Below are 15,459 nucleotides of genomic sequence, written 5' to 3' on the forward strand. Positions count from 1 at the left end.
TGTATTTGGAAGTGTTTGCTTTCCTGTGGCTGATTATGCCAGAGCAGGAACACAAAACCAAATAATATGTGTATGTCTACTAAGCCCAACGGTTCTTTCACTAAATATTTATTGAGCACTGGTTATGTACCAGGTACTATTTGAAGCAGTTGTACAAAAAGGAAAAACTTCCCTGCCCTCAAGGAGCTTGCATTTCAGGTGGTGAGACAGACAATAAACAAAATTCATACAATATAGAGGATGTGGGGGATATGAAATGTCATGCTGGGGGCTGTTCAGTTTTAGATAGGATGACCAGGTAGTCTTCAGTGAGAAGGTGACTTTTGAGTCCAGACTCAAAGAAGTGAGGGAGCTGCCTATTTAGATATCTTGGGTAAAAGCATCCTAAGAGGGAGAACTGATGGTGCAAAGGCCGCTGGCCTGTTGTTCAGGGAGTGACATGGACTTTGAGCAAGAGTGTTTGGGTGCCATGTTGATAGCCATGAGTTAGGAGGCTGCTGCAGTGATCCAGGCGAGGGACAGTGGGGATTTAGATCAATGTGGTGGCGCTGGTGATTATGAATTCATGCTGGGAGTCAGTGTGGGCAGAACAAAGTGAGTTCCAAGGACAGGGTCCTGGAGTGCTTAGAGGGCAGGGAGGTGAGAAGGAGCAGAGAGGGCTGGAGAAAGTCCAGGTGAGTGCAGGATGCTGGGTGATGAGAGACAGGGTGGGCCATCTCTTTCAGATGCTGCTGACCAGATAAGGGAGATGAAGACTGAGATGGGACCATTGGATTTAGTAATATGGAGGTCGTGGGCAAAAAAGAAGAGAAGAGAGATGGGAGATACAAACTGCCCTTTAATCGAGTTTTGCTCTAAAGGAAGGAGAGAAATGTAGAGGTGACTGGAGTGGGAAACAGAGCCAAGAGAGTTTTTCTAAGAAGTGACATCATGTATGTGATGATGGGAGTAGCCATTGCAGAGGGAAAATTGATGTGGGACAAAATAGGGAGAATTACTTGAGAAATGGCCTTGGGTGGGTGAGGAAGATATTATAAAGAATAATAGTTGCTGTCTCTATAGGACCTGCCTATTCTGGACATTTTGTGTAAATAAACTCAGACAACATATGGCCTTTTGGATATGGTTTCTCTTAGCATAATATTTTCAAGGTTCATTCACATTGTAGCGTGTATCAGGGCTTCGTTCCTTTCTGAGGCAGAATTCCATTCTATTGTATGGATCTACAGTATTTTGTTTACCCATCCATCAGGTGATGAACATTTGGACCTTGTTGGTCATAGCCCTGCTGATGGGGGTGAGGTGGTCCTCTTTCTCAGGAAAGAAGATAATTTATTTCCTTCTTTTCTGAAGCTCTTCTCTCTTCCTATTTTCTATGACTGTTGTTTCTTTTACTTGTGGGACTATTGTCATTTCCTGTCTTTTGAACACTGCTGTTTTGTAGAGTGCTCTCAAATTCATTTTCTCTTCGAGTTCAGGCCACCCCCACTCCATTCTCTCCATTACTTCCATAATCATCCATGTGCCAAAGACCCCCTCTCAAAGTCAGGACTCACATCTCTAGGCCACTGTCACTTGGATATCCCAAAGACATCTCAAACTCAGCATGTCCAAGTTTGAACTCATTGACCTCTGACCCCAAACTCAGTTGTTATTTTGTGTTTCCTATTCCAGAAGATGGAACTGTCCACCCAACTCCTAAAACCAGAAACCTGGGCATTTTTCTCAACCTTTATCTCTCCCAGCAACCCCCCAGTCCCTTCCCGCCCACCCATCCCACCTCCTGATCGTCTCTTGAGTCCACTCACCTGCTGTCATCTTGGCTGCTCCTAGCCTTGTTGAGGCCACCGAGTTTGGTCACCTGGAAGGAGTCCCGTGCCTTCCCCTGGTCTCCTTGCTTCCAAACTTGTCCCTTTGCCATGTGATCATGTTGCTCCCCTTGTTCACATACATTAAGGCACTCCTCTTGGCTCCAGGGAGGTGAAGTCTGCACTACTTACCGTGATGTTTAAGGCCCTTCTTGATCTGGCCCCTGCGTTCTTCTCCAGCCTCGCCTCTCACCGCTCCTCCCTCTGTGTCTAGGATCCAGTCCTTGATGGATTTTCAGTTTCCCAAAGGCCTCTCTCCATGCACCTATCCTCAAGCCAGAGTTCTGTGCATGCTGTTCCTCCTGCCCTGTTTAACTCAACTGACTGGTTTCTGCTTATAATTCAGGTCTCAACCTAAAGGCCTCTTCCTCCAGGAAGCCTCCTTTCTCCCCAGGGAGGGTCAGATGTTCCTCTCCTGTGCTTCCGTGGCACCCATGCTGGCCTCAGCAGAGCCCCTGGCACCTGGCGCTGTAATTGCTTCTAACTCTTAGCACAGTTCCTACCATCAGAGGTGGGCCCTCTGTGAATAGGTCTTGAATAAATGCATGAAACAGGGATTGAGTACTTACAGGAAGGCTGGTGACCGGCAGGATCTCAGGGGCAGGTATGCTCTCCTTGGTTGTTCTGTGGATTGGCCTAGATGAGGCCTTGCTTCTGAGTGGGGCTGACCAGGCCAATCGCAGGCTCCGCAAACTGTCTGGCTGTCTGATTCTATGGGATGGCTTCTCTGGCTCTTAGAGTCAGCAATTTTGGAGGCCTGGAGAGCGTCAGTTCTCATTATATTTTTTAGCAGGGAGTGCCTCTGTGGGTGCATGATACATAAATAAGGTGTGTGGCTGTTTCTATCAATGAGATTCACATGGCCAGACCCCAGGTTGGTTCCAAGGAGTGAACCTCGCCTGTGTTCAGCTCTGGGACTTGGCTGTTGCTCTCTGGGAAAGTCCAGGGCCTTGTGGACTAGGGGGCAGCATAGGAAAGACGGGGGTCAGTTTTCATCACCATGCAGTTAACACTGGGAACGAGCAGACCCTCACTGAGCACCCACTCTCAAACAAGCGCTGTGCTGGGTGGAGGCTTTTCCTATTGTGTCCGGAGTTGGTTCCTGCCAGTGGGTTCGTGGTCTCGCTGACTTCAAAAATGAAGCCGTGGACCTTTTGTGGTTAGTGTTACTTAAAGGTGGCACGGACTCAAAAGTTTTACAATCCTCTTGCTAGCTACAGAGTGCTGATTGGTGCATTTTACAATCCTCTTGCTAACTACAGAGCACTGATTAGTGCATTTATAATCCTCTTGCTAGCTACGGAGTGCTGATTGATGCATTTTACAATCCTCTTGCTAGCTACAGAGCACTGATTGGTGCATTTTATAATCCTCTTGCTAGCCGCAGAGCACTGATTGGTGCATTTTACAATCCTCTTGTAAGACAGAAAAGTTCTCCAAGTCCCCACTCGACCCAGGAAGTCCAGCTGGCTTCACCTCTCACTATCTCAGTGCCTTACAAAATCCTGCAGGCTTGGTGCAGCAGTTTTCATTTTCCAGGTGCTCTTTCCCACTGCATCCCAAGCCTCTGGCTGTCCACACTGGGTCTAATTCTGCTTCCTCATTCTGAGCTGGAGCTGCTGTATTTCTTTTTCGTGCATTTTCTGGTATGCTAAAGGGTCACAGTGAAGATTAGAGTTGACGTAGGTTGGAGGTCATGATAATGGGGATGGGGCAGCCGTGTCGGGCATCCCTCTGCCTCTAGAGCCCATCCCACAGGCGGTTGGATGGGGCTTTGACTGATGTCTTGGAATGTTGGTGGACACTCTCTGTGTTCTAAAGCATCAGGTGTAAAAACATGAGAGATGCTTCAGGTACCAAACCGGCCCCCACATCACCCTTAAACCTTATGTAAGGACTGTAAGTTAGTAAGTTTACTGAATGAAGAAACTATAGAGAGTAGTGAATGTTGTGGCATTTTCTCTCTCCTCCCTGTGGGTGCCTCATGCTCCTTCAAATCAGAGGTGAGGCTCCAGAGGATAGCTCAGAGTGCTGGGATGCTGTGGGAAGGACCAAGTCAGATGCTGCAGGGTAAAGCACCTCTTGAGAGGTTGAGGGTATGCTTGGGATGACCCAGCCCATGTGCCAGGGGTTTGGGTTTGCAGGTGAGTGTGGAGGTGGCAGCTGCTTCCATCATCCTCAAAGCACCTGAAGGATGGTGGGTTCTGTGCTGCCTCTGAAGACAGCATGGGGAGGCGGCAGCTGTGGAAACTGCACTTGTCCCCTCTGGGGAGCTGATGTGGCAAAGGTGTGTGCCTTTCCCTGGGAGGCAAGTGGATGCCTCAGAAGGTGGCCAGACTTGAGCTGTTTGAGAATCATTGCCAGCCACGGTAAAGGTCTGTGGGGATGTAGCAAAGGGTGTGGTTTGAAGCAAGAGTCAGCTGAGGAAGGTATCAGAAACATTCTGCATCAGGAACAGTCCAGCATGGAGTCTCTGTGAGGTTTTCAGAGGAACTCACTAAAGCCTGCATGCTCCCTGCCTCCCCAAAGAGCCACATTTGGACACCTGCCAAAGAAGAGGACATAGGAGGTCAGATGACAGTAGCTCCAGTTGTATTTGACACTCCCTTGTTCTGATGTCAAGATCAGTAGGAGGTTGGAGGCAGAGTAAAATACTATGAAACAATGAAATAACCATTCCCACATGCACCCTTCCCACATGCAGCTGGGTCAGGCTTGAGCTAAGGGGAGAAACTCTCAATGGGATATAGGATTAGGATTTAAATTGGACTGGGCAGGACATTCTCTGTGTCTGTTGAGACAATCAGATGACTTCCCATTTTTAGTTTGTTAATATTATGAATTACATGAATTGATTTTCAAACATGGAGCCAACCTTGCATTCCTGGGGCAAACCCCACTTGATCATAGAGTATTGTTTTTATATTTGTTGAATTTTATTTGCTAAAATTTTGTTTAGAAATTTTGTATCTATGTTCATAGAGGGATGTTGGTTTGTAGTTTTTTTCTCCTTGTAATGTCTTTCTCTGGTTTTGGTATCATTTCTTCCTTAAATGTTTGATAGAATTTACTAGTGATGCCATCCTGACCTGAAGTTGTCTTGGTGGAAAGGTATTTGGAAGAGCTTGTCTAGAATTGGCATTGTTTCTTCCTTAAATGTTTGATAGAATTTACCAGTGGAGCTATCTGGGCCTAGAGTTGTCTTTGTGTGAAGAGTTTGAACTACAAATTCAACTCTGTAGTAAATATAGGGCTCTTCAGGTTATTTCTTCTTGAGTAAACTTTGCTAGATTTTGTCTTTTAATTTGTTCATTTCGTTTAAGTTGTTGGATCTATTGGCATGAAGTTGTTTATAACATTCTCTTATTCTATTAATATCTGTAGACTCTGAAGTGATGTTGCCTCTCCCATTCCTGATATTATTTGTATTTTCTATTTTCCCTATATGTCCATCTACAGATTTATTAATTTTATTGAACTTCTCAAAGAGTCAGCTTTTGGCTTGTTGTTTTTCTCTATTTTTTCCCCCATTTTCTATTTCATTGCGTCTGTTCTAGTTTTTATTCTTCCTATTGTGTAGGGAGGCATGCATCTCTTTGGGGAATCTCTTCTCTCCCCCGCAACACTCTGTCCCCTTTCTCTTTGGGATGTCCTTTTCCTCCAGATGCCCTTCCTTCCCAGGGCTCAGGCTTTCATGAATGAGCCCTGCTGCTGTGTTGACAGACAGCTAACTTCCTTTCTCTGCATTTTTGTCAAAGGCATTTTGGAGACAGCATCTCAGCCCAAAGAGCAACCAGTGTTGGAGATTTCATTTTCAGTGTCAGGCTTAGAGGGAAGAGACTTTCAGAGGCGGATTGGCTGCTTCTACTGTGTCTCGCTTCCTCCCTTCTCACCTCCCTGCCAACTCCTCCATAGACCATCTTTGTCTTCCTAGGCTGGGCACAGAAGCTGTCATCAGTATCTCTTCCCCATCCATAGGTCAACATTTGTCAGCAGCTTTGATCTTCTGTTGTAAGTATATGATCCAACTACCAGCAGAAAGGAGCAATTAACTTTGGCAAAATTTGTACTGATCAAGTGTAACTTGCATGCCCCTGCACTCGCCATACCTCTTCTATTCTTGGTGTTGTCTTCTCATAACTCTGATAGTTTTAATCTTCCCTCTTTCTTCCTTTTCTGTTATTTTATTTGTAGTGGCTATCATTAAAGCCTGTGCAGATAATGTAGGTGATTAACATCCAGCCAGAAGGAGTGGCTGTTCTCATTGGTTACTATTTTCTTTTTTTACAAAAGAGGTAATTGAAGGCTGTCTTCTGAATGTTGCTCACTCAAGAATACTTGTTGGTTGGTTAATTGCTTTGCATGTGCACTCCTCACTGTTTGAGAGGGGGGCTTAAGGTTGCTGGGGTGGTGATGATGGTGACGAGGAGAGAAACTTAGGGATGAGGAGCCGTTGGTAATTCAAAATACTTCAGAGAAGAGAAAGCATTTTTCAATTTGAAGAAATACATTCTGAAAAAATAAGATTTGAAATATAAAATTTCAAATTGCGTTCCATGTAGGAAGAGAAGTGAGGGGGCAAACACACTTGATCAGGAGCAGAGCTCTTGGCTTTAGCTTCCTGGCTGCTGCTGTGCTGACTTCAGAGAAGTCACTGTGCTCTGAGCCCCAGTCTTCTCATCAGAGGCATGGGGATGCTGGCTTGGATGGTGCAGAGTTCCGCTAGCTCCAGCAACTTCCATTCAGGGTCCATCATCGTTCAAGTCAGGCACCATCCTAGAGGGACATCAAAGGAACTCAGACACGGACTTCCCCAGCCAGGGCATCCCAGTTAGGGGTGCAGGGCTTGGCGAGCTGGGACACCTACTTCCTTCCCAACTTTCCAGAGAAGGCAAAATCCCAGCCTTTAAAATGATGATGGAACTTTACAAAGCACATGAAATCAGCGAAGTCAATCATAAAACCCGTTTTTTTTTTTTTAAAGTAAAAGAATTGCAACATTTTCTGAAAGATGGAAAGCAACACCTCATTATCACCATGACCAAGAAGGCAGAGGTACCATTCCCCCCGACCATGTTTCAGCCACACTTGCCTGTTCTCCCACTTAGGAGCACATGGTGCCACGTGAAACCAGAGATAGGGCTGTCGAAAGCATTGTTTGCCCAGGTTGACACATTTCTCCAGGAAGTGGTGAGGGACTGGTGGGAGGAGATTTCTGATGTCTGAGCACTCCTTACATCAGTGTTCCAGAACGGCTAGCCTAGTAAGGCTCCTTGACATTTTGGGGAGATAGTAAAGCTGATTGTTTCTTTGACTCACAGCATCACAGAATGGGACTTGGAAGTGACCTTGGGGTGATCCAGTGCAAACTTTTTTCTTGACAAATGAGGCAAGAAACATAAAGACCACAGCACTTCCCTTGAGGTTTCCATGAATGGTGGCAGTTGTGTGTCTCTTTAAACTCCCAGGCTAAGCACCTACTGCAGGGTTGTTCAGCAGAGCCTTCTCTGTGAATTCATCCTGCACAGTGCTGAATACACGAGAGCTTGATCAGAATCATTTGCTTCAGATGAGATCCTCCTGTGGCGAAGTCTTTTCCTGATGCTAGATTCTCTCAGGTTTTTAATTGGATATTTTACGTGGAAGGGGCCATGGGGATGTTCTTGGAGGGTAGTCGGAGCAGCATTGGAGAAGTGGAGAGAGCAGGGACTTCGGAGCCCAAGATAAAACAACAACAAAGCCACAATAATTGCTGTTTGATATGGTTTTGTTATGTCCCCACCCAAATCTCATCTTGTAACTCCCACAGTTCCCATGTGCCATGGGAGGAACTCCCATTATTGAATTGTAACTCCCACAATTCCCATGTGTCGTGCCAGTCCGAGGGATTGAATTATGGGGGCAGGTCTTTCCTGTGCTGTTCTCTTGATAGTGAATGAGTCTCACGAGATCTGATGGTTTAAAAAAAATGGGAGTTGCCCTGCACAAGCTCTCTTTGCCTGTCGCCATCTACGTAAGATGTGACTTGCTCCTCCTTGCCTTCTGCCATGATTGTGAGGCCTCCCCAGCCATGGGGAACTATAAGTCCAATTAAACCTCTTTCTTTTGTAAATTGCCGAGTCTCTGGTATGTCTTTATCAGCAGCGTGAAAACAAACTAATACACTGTTATCAACTGAATCCTCATTACAGTCATTTGCTAAGCACTTGACAATGCGTTATCTCATTTCAACAACTTTATGAGGTGTGCACTACTGCTGTTAGCACTGCATGCAGGAGGCAGCTGAGGCTCAGGGAGGTTATAAACTTGATCAAGGCCACACCACTAGTAAGTGGCAGAGCCAGTACTGGGATCCTGGATGATCCAAAGCACAGGCTCCTAAGTACTAGGCTACATGGGTAGGGATTCCAGTACTCATTTTGCTAAAAAGTAAAATAAAATGTTTTTTGATGGCTTATCATGGCCAGGACACTTAATAGCTGTGTGTTCTTGGGAAGATGATATAATCTCTCTGATTCTTTGTTACTGAGGTATTTTGCCTGGTTATGTTGAGGGTTAGGTATGAATGCAGGTAGAGTCTACTGCAATGCTTGATTCATGGTGGGTATTCAATAACCTGTAGTTGCTCCTTGGGGGAGACACACCTGTGGTCATCTTGGGTCTTCTATCTTTTAGATTTGGTTGAATTGCCTTGGTTGAAGAGGTCTAAAGCTCATGGCGTCCTTCAGCCTCTCAGGACAGATGAGTGGTGTGAGTCTTTGGCTCTGACAAGTGTGAATGAGGCTGTCATCACCATCAGACACATATGCTCAACATTGCTCAGGAGATTATTTTATGATGTACAGTGAAAAAAAGTCCAGGATCACATTATTTAATTGCCGGAGTTATTTAATTAGGCAGGTGATAGCAGGGTTAATGAATCGTTAACACCTCAAAAGAGCAATTAACTCATTGTTTCCATAATTTTATGCAATGAAGCAGAAAGCTGGTTCTTAGGGTGGCTGTATTTTAACAGAATTTTGCAGAAGATAATTTCTGTTGTTTTGTTTTCAAACTAGGTCTGTAAATTCATGCTCGTTGTTGATACTCAGCATTAGTTTCGTTACCATGAGTATGCAGGTGTGTATAATTTTATATATAGTATGATAATAGGGTAGAATGATGCAGGTGGGCATTTCCACCTTCTTCCATGGCCTCTCTTTTCCTGGAATCCTTTTCAGAGCATCAGAGCTGTTTTTCCCTAGTCATGGTAGCATTCACTCATCCATTATTCATTTGGCTTCATGAAATAGTTATTGAATTCCTGTTGGGGTCACTCATCGTTCAGGCACTGGAGGTACTGGGTTGAACATGACAACCAGGGTTCCTGCTCTCAGAGGCTTCCATTCTACAAAGGAAAATGGAAACACATAAACAAACAAGAAAGCAGAGGCAGGATGAAGTGCTCGGATGAAAGTAACTGCAGGTGTGTGACTGGGCAGGGAGGGCCTCTCAGAGGAGCTGACGTCGAAGTGACTTCTTAATGTAAGAGGGGCAAACCAGGCAAAGATCCGTGAGGATGTTCCAGGCTCAGGTCCTGTGTGGGAGTGGGCTGGTGTTTCAGGAACTGCAAGAACGCAAGCGTGGCCAGAGTGCAGGGAGGCCAGGAGGGGTGCAGAGACAGGGCAGAGAGGCAGGCAGTGCCAGCTTGCGTGGCCTGAGGGTCAGTGTGAGGGGTAGGTAGGATAAGGATGAGCCTCACTGAGGGGCGTCTGACCGCCTTCTGATTTGTGTTTACAAAGGCTGCTTTGCTTGTCATGAGGGAAGGATTGTCTCGGGGCAGGGGAGAGAGAGATGGTGGAGGCGGCGAGGAGCCAAGAGTCTGCCGTGTGGCTTTGAAGTAGAGCTGACGGATGCACGGATGGCATAAAGGATGAGAAGACTCGAGAACGTCTCCCGGATTTTGTAGTTGAACAAATGGGGCCAGGGTGGCACCATTTTCTGAGGTGTGGAAGCCTGGGTTGATCCACTGGCTAAGGATAAAATCAGCAATTCTATTTGAGCCGTAACAAGATAGAGGTGCCTGAACAGCCCCCTTCCTCCCTTCTGTGTCTCTCTCTGTGTGTTTCGGTGTGTTTGTGTGTGTGTGGGAATCTCATATTTATTGGATTGAATATTTATTACTGTGTTATAGGTATTGTATTGTGCCTTTTATAAAATGTTACCTCATTATTATTCTCGTAAGAACTCCAACGCAGGATGATCCCCATTCTAAAAACTCATCAGCTGCTGCTCAGAGAAGTGCAGTTGCTTCTCCAGACCACATGGATAGTAAGATGTAGAGCCGGGATTTGAATTCAGATTTGACTAGTTCCAAAGCCTGGGGTCTTCCCGTCTGCCAGGCGGCTTCTGAGATTCACTGTGTTCTCACTGCCTCTCCGGCAGCTCTCTGTTCTGATGAAAGGCACCGTAGGATCCCAGGGAGGTGCCAGAGTGGCCTCTCTGCGGCTGTCTTGGTTCCTCTCACCCTTCTCCCAAAGCCCCCATGAGACACACCTCCCTGGTCTCCTTCAGGGACAGAAGACCCAGAGTAACTTTTGTCCCTTCTCCTCTTTAAAACAAAGTTCTCACTGTTAATGAGGTGTGCAGCTCATTCTCTCTCTCACTGTGCATCTGGGGTGCATGGCTTGGGTGCTGTTCTTGGCCAAGGCACTTTTATAGATGACATTTACTCAACTTGGGGTGATGTAGTCGAGCTCCCGTAACATTAATAGGTTAAGTGGTTTGTCTCATGGTCTTGTGCTTGAGTTGTGAAACCCAGCCCGGGTCTGGGCCTCGAGGAGACAGAGTAGCAGGGCCCCAGGAGGACCCTCCCTGCTGGGCCAGGCAGGAAGAGTTATTACCACTGTGTCTGACTCAGGGAGCAGAGCCCCCCAGTTGTCGGCCTGGCACTGGAGTGCCCGGGCAAGTGGGCAGGCAGCAGGCCCCCGGCAGAGGTGAGGGTCAAGAGCTGGGTCCCCAAGCAGAGATGGGAAGTGAGGGAGGGACACGTTTGCCCAACCTGAACTCCTCATCGGGAGGGGACTCAGATGCCAGGGGACTCTGGAACCTCTTCTGTGCTAAGTTGGGTCTGGGTTGGGAAGGGAGAGGGGGCTGCGGCTTGGACAGGAGGGTGTGGATTAGCAGCGTTAGGTGTGGAAGGAGGCCCTGTTGACAGGTTCAGGCCACCCGAACTTCTGGGGGATGGGGTGCAGGTAGGGCCCGCACCATGGTGTCTGTGCTGGGAGTTTCCTGGGTGGGTGTGAAGTAGGTAGTAGGAAGGATGCTGAATGAATCCGGCTTAGTGCTGGGGGGATGATCGATTCTGATGTCAGCTTAGAGGTGGCTCCCCAGCCCTGGGGCTTGGAAGGGCAGTGAACACGGGTCCTGGAGATGGAGAGGCTGTGGGGGCTGGAGCAGAGGCCCTCACTGTGCAGCAGAGGCTGCGGGAAGCACATGGACTGGCTGGGGGCCAGGGTGGCTGAAGGAGCATAACATGGAGGGTGTAGGGTGCAGAGAGTGACAAGGCTGGTCAGGTGGATCCTGGAGGGAGACGAGCACAGAGTGAGGAGGCTGCGGGTGGATCCCGGAGGGAGACGAGCAGAGAGTGATGAGGCTGCGGATGAGAGTGATGAGGCTGCGGATGGATCCTGGAGGGAGACGAGCAGAGTGAGGCGGCTGCCAGGTGGATCCGGGAGGGAGACGAGCACGGAGTGAGGAGGCTGCGGATGGATCCTGGAGGGAGACGAGCGGAGAGTGATGAGGCTGCGGATGGATCCTGGAGGGAGATGAGCCGAGTGTTGAGGCTGCCCGGTGGATCGCGGAGGGAGATGAGCAGAGTGATGAGGCTGCCCCGTGGATCGCGGAGGGAGATGAGCAGAGTGATGAGGCTGCCCCGTGGATCGCGGAGGGAGATGAGCAGAGTGATGAGGCTGCCCCGTGGATCGCGGAGGGAGACTGCACGCAGCGGTGTTGTCGCAAAGACGATGGTGTCCGTGGGAGGTGACAGAGTGGGACCCTGGCCAGGATCCCTTGCGTGGATGTTGCCATCGTCCAAATGAGAGACGTCGGGGGTGGGGTTTGTGAGCCAGGCGGTGGGACTGCAGTGGAGGTGTGGGCAGAGGCAGACGGGTCTCAATCCAGGGGAAACCAGGGGTGGGAGGTGTGAAGGGACCCCACGCTTCTCATCCTGGTGGGCTGGGGATGTAGAGACGGAACACGGGCAGGGGAGCAGCTCTTCAGAGGAAGGCCAGGCCTGAGGTGCTGGGGTGTCCTCAGGTGAGCCTTAGCCTTGTGGGAGGGACCAGGACCCTGTAACTTGGCACGGGGTTGGTGGTTAACATCCCTTCCCAGTCAGAGCTCCCCCCATTTGCTTTTCTGCACATTCTTAAACAGCAGGGCTGTGAGGATGACTGGCTTTGCTTATCTGGGACAGGTCTCAATAGTTTTTTTCCCCCATTGTGTCTTATCCGCAGTGGACCTGAGACTGAAGCTGTCCCCAGGCCATAGTGGTTGGCCCGGCCTCTCAGGCTGCATTCACAGCAAACAGGAGAGAAGGCGGAGGGGCCCGCACCTCCTGGCCAGGACATTCTGGTTGGAGTCTTGTAATGAAATCAGAAGCGACATGTCCATTCTTGGGGCCCCATAACCTGACCAGCAGAGCTCCTTGGCATAGTAGGCCATAGACGCATGCTTCTTGGGGACTATGGGGAGCCTCCCTCGCACGGATGCACGGCCTTTGGTGGCACCTTTACCCGTCAGCCCGGCCCCCGCGCCCTGCACTTCCCTCCATGTGCACTGCAGAGCCGTCAGCCCCAGACCACCTCGCACTGCACTTGCTGGGATCTTCTCCTCCCCCAGCACCCGGTCTGCCTTTCTCTGCATCCCTCCTGGACCCGCCCCTGGGTGTTCTATTGACAAAGGGATTCCCCCCTTTTCTTATGTTTTGGGGCAGTGCAGTGCACACTGTTGAATTTAACGAGTGTTGGCTAATTTGAACTGAATTCTCAGGCTTATTTTTTCCTTTTTCAGATCAAACCGGTGGTGCATTGTGATATAAATGTGCCTTCCAAGTGGCAAACATATCATCGTATATCTCGACATATAAAGTGAGTACAATATTATGGGTGAAAAAAATCAAACTGTGCCATAGCTCCCTAAAAACAATACTTTCTATCCTGACAAATGCCCCTTAGCCCTCTTTCTGCCTCCCCTCCCGTCCCCTCCCGTCCCCTCCCGTCCCCTCCCGTCCCCTCCCGTCCCCTCTCCTGCCCTGGCTCTTACTCCCTGACAGGTGATTTCTTTTTCCTAGACCAACTTCTCTGATTCAGCTGTTCATGTGCTACCTTTTCTTTCTCCTCTTGAGCCCTGATTTTGGAAAAGAAAAACAATCCAATCACCATGCCATTGTTTGCAGAACAGTTCGCCTGGGGATATGAAGATAAGAGCATCATACACACAGCTCAGTTTTAGGCTCAAGTTTTGTTTTGATATTTTTTTAAATGTAGCAGTTGCAGCTGCAGCATGTTGAAGGGAAATTTAAAAGCTGTTTCCCCCAACCCTTGACCTCTTGCTACCAAAAGGCCCTTGTGGGCTACAGCACATCCAAGTCAGGTGTTGCTACAGGAACGGAGTGCATTAGAGCCTCATTGACTGCTGTCCTGGGATGCTGCTGGCAGTGCCAGGCACCGAGGTGCTCAGTGGGAAGCATTGAGGATAGTTGTGATCACTGTGTGCATAGATAGATGATCACTGTGTGCATCCATCTGCATTATGTTTTGGGGGTGGGAAAAAGACAACACACTTGACTCAAACTAAACGTTGGTTTACATCCTGGCTTTTGGTCTTCCCAGCTTGGGACCTGCGCCTGCTGCTTCGCTCTGAGGTTGAGGCTGTCTCCCACTGTGGAAAACAGGGCTGAAAATACCTGGGCCGCACACTGTGGTGAGGGTTAGCTTCAGGAATGTTTGCAGCCAGCCCCACAGTGCTTGTCACAGCGTAGCAGTTCTCTGAATGGCAGCTCTTCCCATTATCCTTTTATTGGGATGTTTTAGTATTTTAGTGATTAAAGGCCCTGGCATGGGTATCTTTCCATTTTACCGTGTTCTGGTCTAAATGGAAGGAATTTCAGTGAGTTTCCAGAGAATGCTGAGCTCTTCATGTGGGGGTGCCAGCCTTGTGTGAGCCAGAGTCACCTCTGCCACCTCCCCTCTCAGTCCTGAGAGGCAAGGGCTTGGAGGCTCATGAAACTGGAAACCCACTGATTTACCCGACAGATCCCCAGGCTGGGAAGGAGGAAGATGGAGGAAGTGTGACCGTGAATTCGCCAAACTTGGCCCCTTGCACTTTTCCTTAAAATCTCAACGACCATTTCTTTAAAAGACCTTACTTTAAGCTTCCGCACGGGGGCCACCTAAATACACAGATCTTTCCACACCACTTTTCACGTATCTAAGAGCTGTTTTGAAATAATAAGACACAGTATTTCTGAATTTTGTTAGTGATGTTTTTCCTGCAGAACGTACAACAACCTCAGGGAACGTCGTTGGTTTGTGGGTCCTTCTTGACAAAAACACCATTCCTAAAGCCACATTTCATGTGTGTGACCCAGGCCATCAATGATCCTCACTCATTTGACAGACATGATTATTTTTTTCAATGAGAAACCGTGCACTCCGGCAGCATTTGCCCATCCTTTGTCTTGGTGTGTTGGAAGTTCCACTAGATGGACCCAAATATCCATCTGAGTGCAGAGTCCTTCCTACCACACATAAAAAAACCTGATCGTGTACCTTGGAGTCCTTGTCACTATAAAAACACATCAACAATAGTTATGACGGCTTTCAGAGGCTTAGATGCTCAGGAGGGAAAGGCAGGGTGTGACCCTGGTCAAGAGGAGAGTTGGCGAGGGAGTGGCTTGTCGAGCTGTGTTCTGCAGCAGCTGGATGCTGGAGAGAGAACCTGGGGCTCCCCTGACGAGGTCACTGGGGAATTGAGCTGGTGGTGAGTGCATGGGTTGGAAGTCACCGATTTGGAGGTTGAGGCTCAGATTGAAGCCCTGGTTCTGGCACTGACTGAGCCGTGTGGCCTGAGTCACTTCTCTTGCCTGGTGTTCTCTCTGATGTCCCTTGTCAGGGAGGGATTCACTCACTCCTTCCACTTACACTGGCGTGGAAAACACCCTGAGTTGTGAATGAGCCTCGGGAGAAAAAGGGTTTAAAAGATCTTTTGTCGTTTATTTAGAAGTGAGCTGGCAAAAGTTGTCTGGGCCCTGGAGTGGTTTTACTTGGAGACTCCCTGCCCTTCACAGGGAGCCTGAGACCCAAGGGAGCAGGGGAAGAGAAGAGCTCACCCCAGGCCCCCTCTGTGGGGAGGAGGCACATTCGTGCCAGACAGAACTGGAGAAGAAGGGGCCATTGGTTCTGGCCCTCATTGCAAGACTGATGTCAAAGAGAGATACAGCTGGACATTAGTGAAAGCAGTGAAAACAGATTTTATTTAGTAACTACTGATAGTTGGGGAAAGAGCCGAGTTCCACTCTGATTTGTGTGGAAACGATTTGGGCATTTTAAAG

At 48.5% G+C, this 15,459-nt stretch overlaps 1 protein-coding gene across 1 annotated transcript in view; it reads left to right on the top strand.

Moving 5' to 3' along the window:
* DCDC2C (doublecortin domain containing 2C) overlaps positions 1-15,459 on the top strand; it is a 101,433-nt gene that overhangs the window by 13,260 nt on the left and 72,714 nt on the right. The window contains exon 3 of the mRNA XM_025353508.1: positions 12,918-12,994. Within this exon, the coding sequence (XP_025209293.1) occupies positions 12,918-12,994 (77 nt within the window). The remainder of the gene's footprint in view (positions 1-12,917; positions 12,995-15,459) is intronic.

The sequence above is a fragment of the Theropithecus gelada genome, chromosome 13 (assembly GCF_003255815.1).
Source record: "Theropithecus gelada isolate Dixy chromosome 13, Tgel_1.0, whole genome shotgun sequence".
Classification (NCBI taxonomy): Eukaryota; Metazoa; Chordata; class Mammalia; order Primates; family Cercopithecidae; genus Theropithecus; species Theropithecus gelada.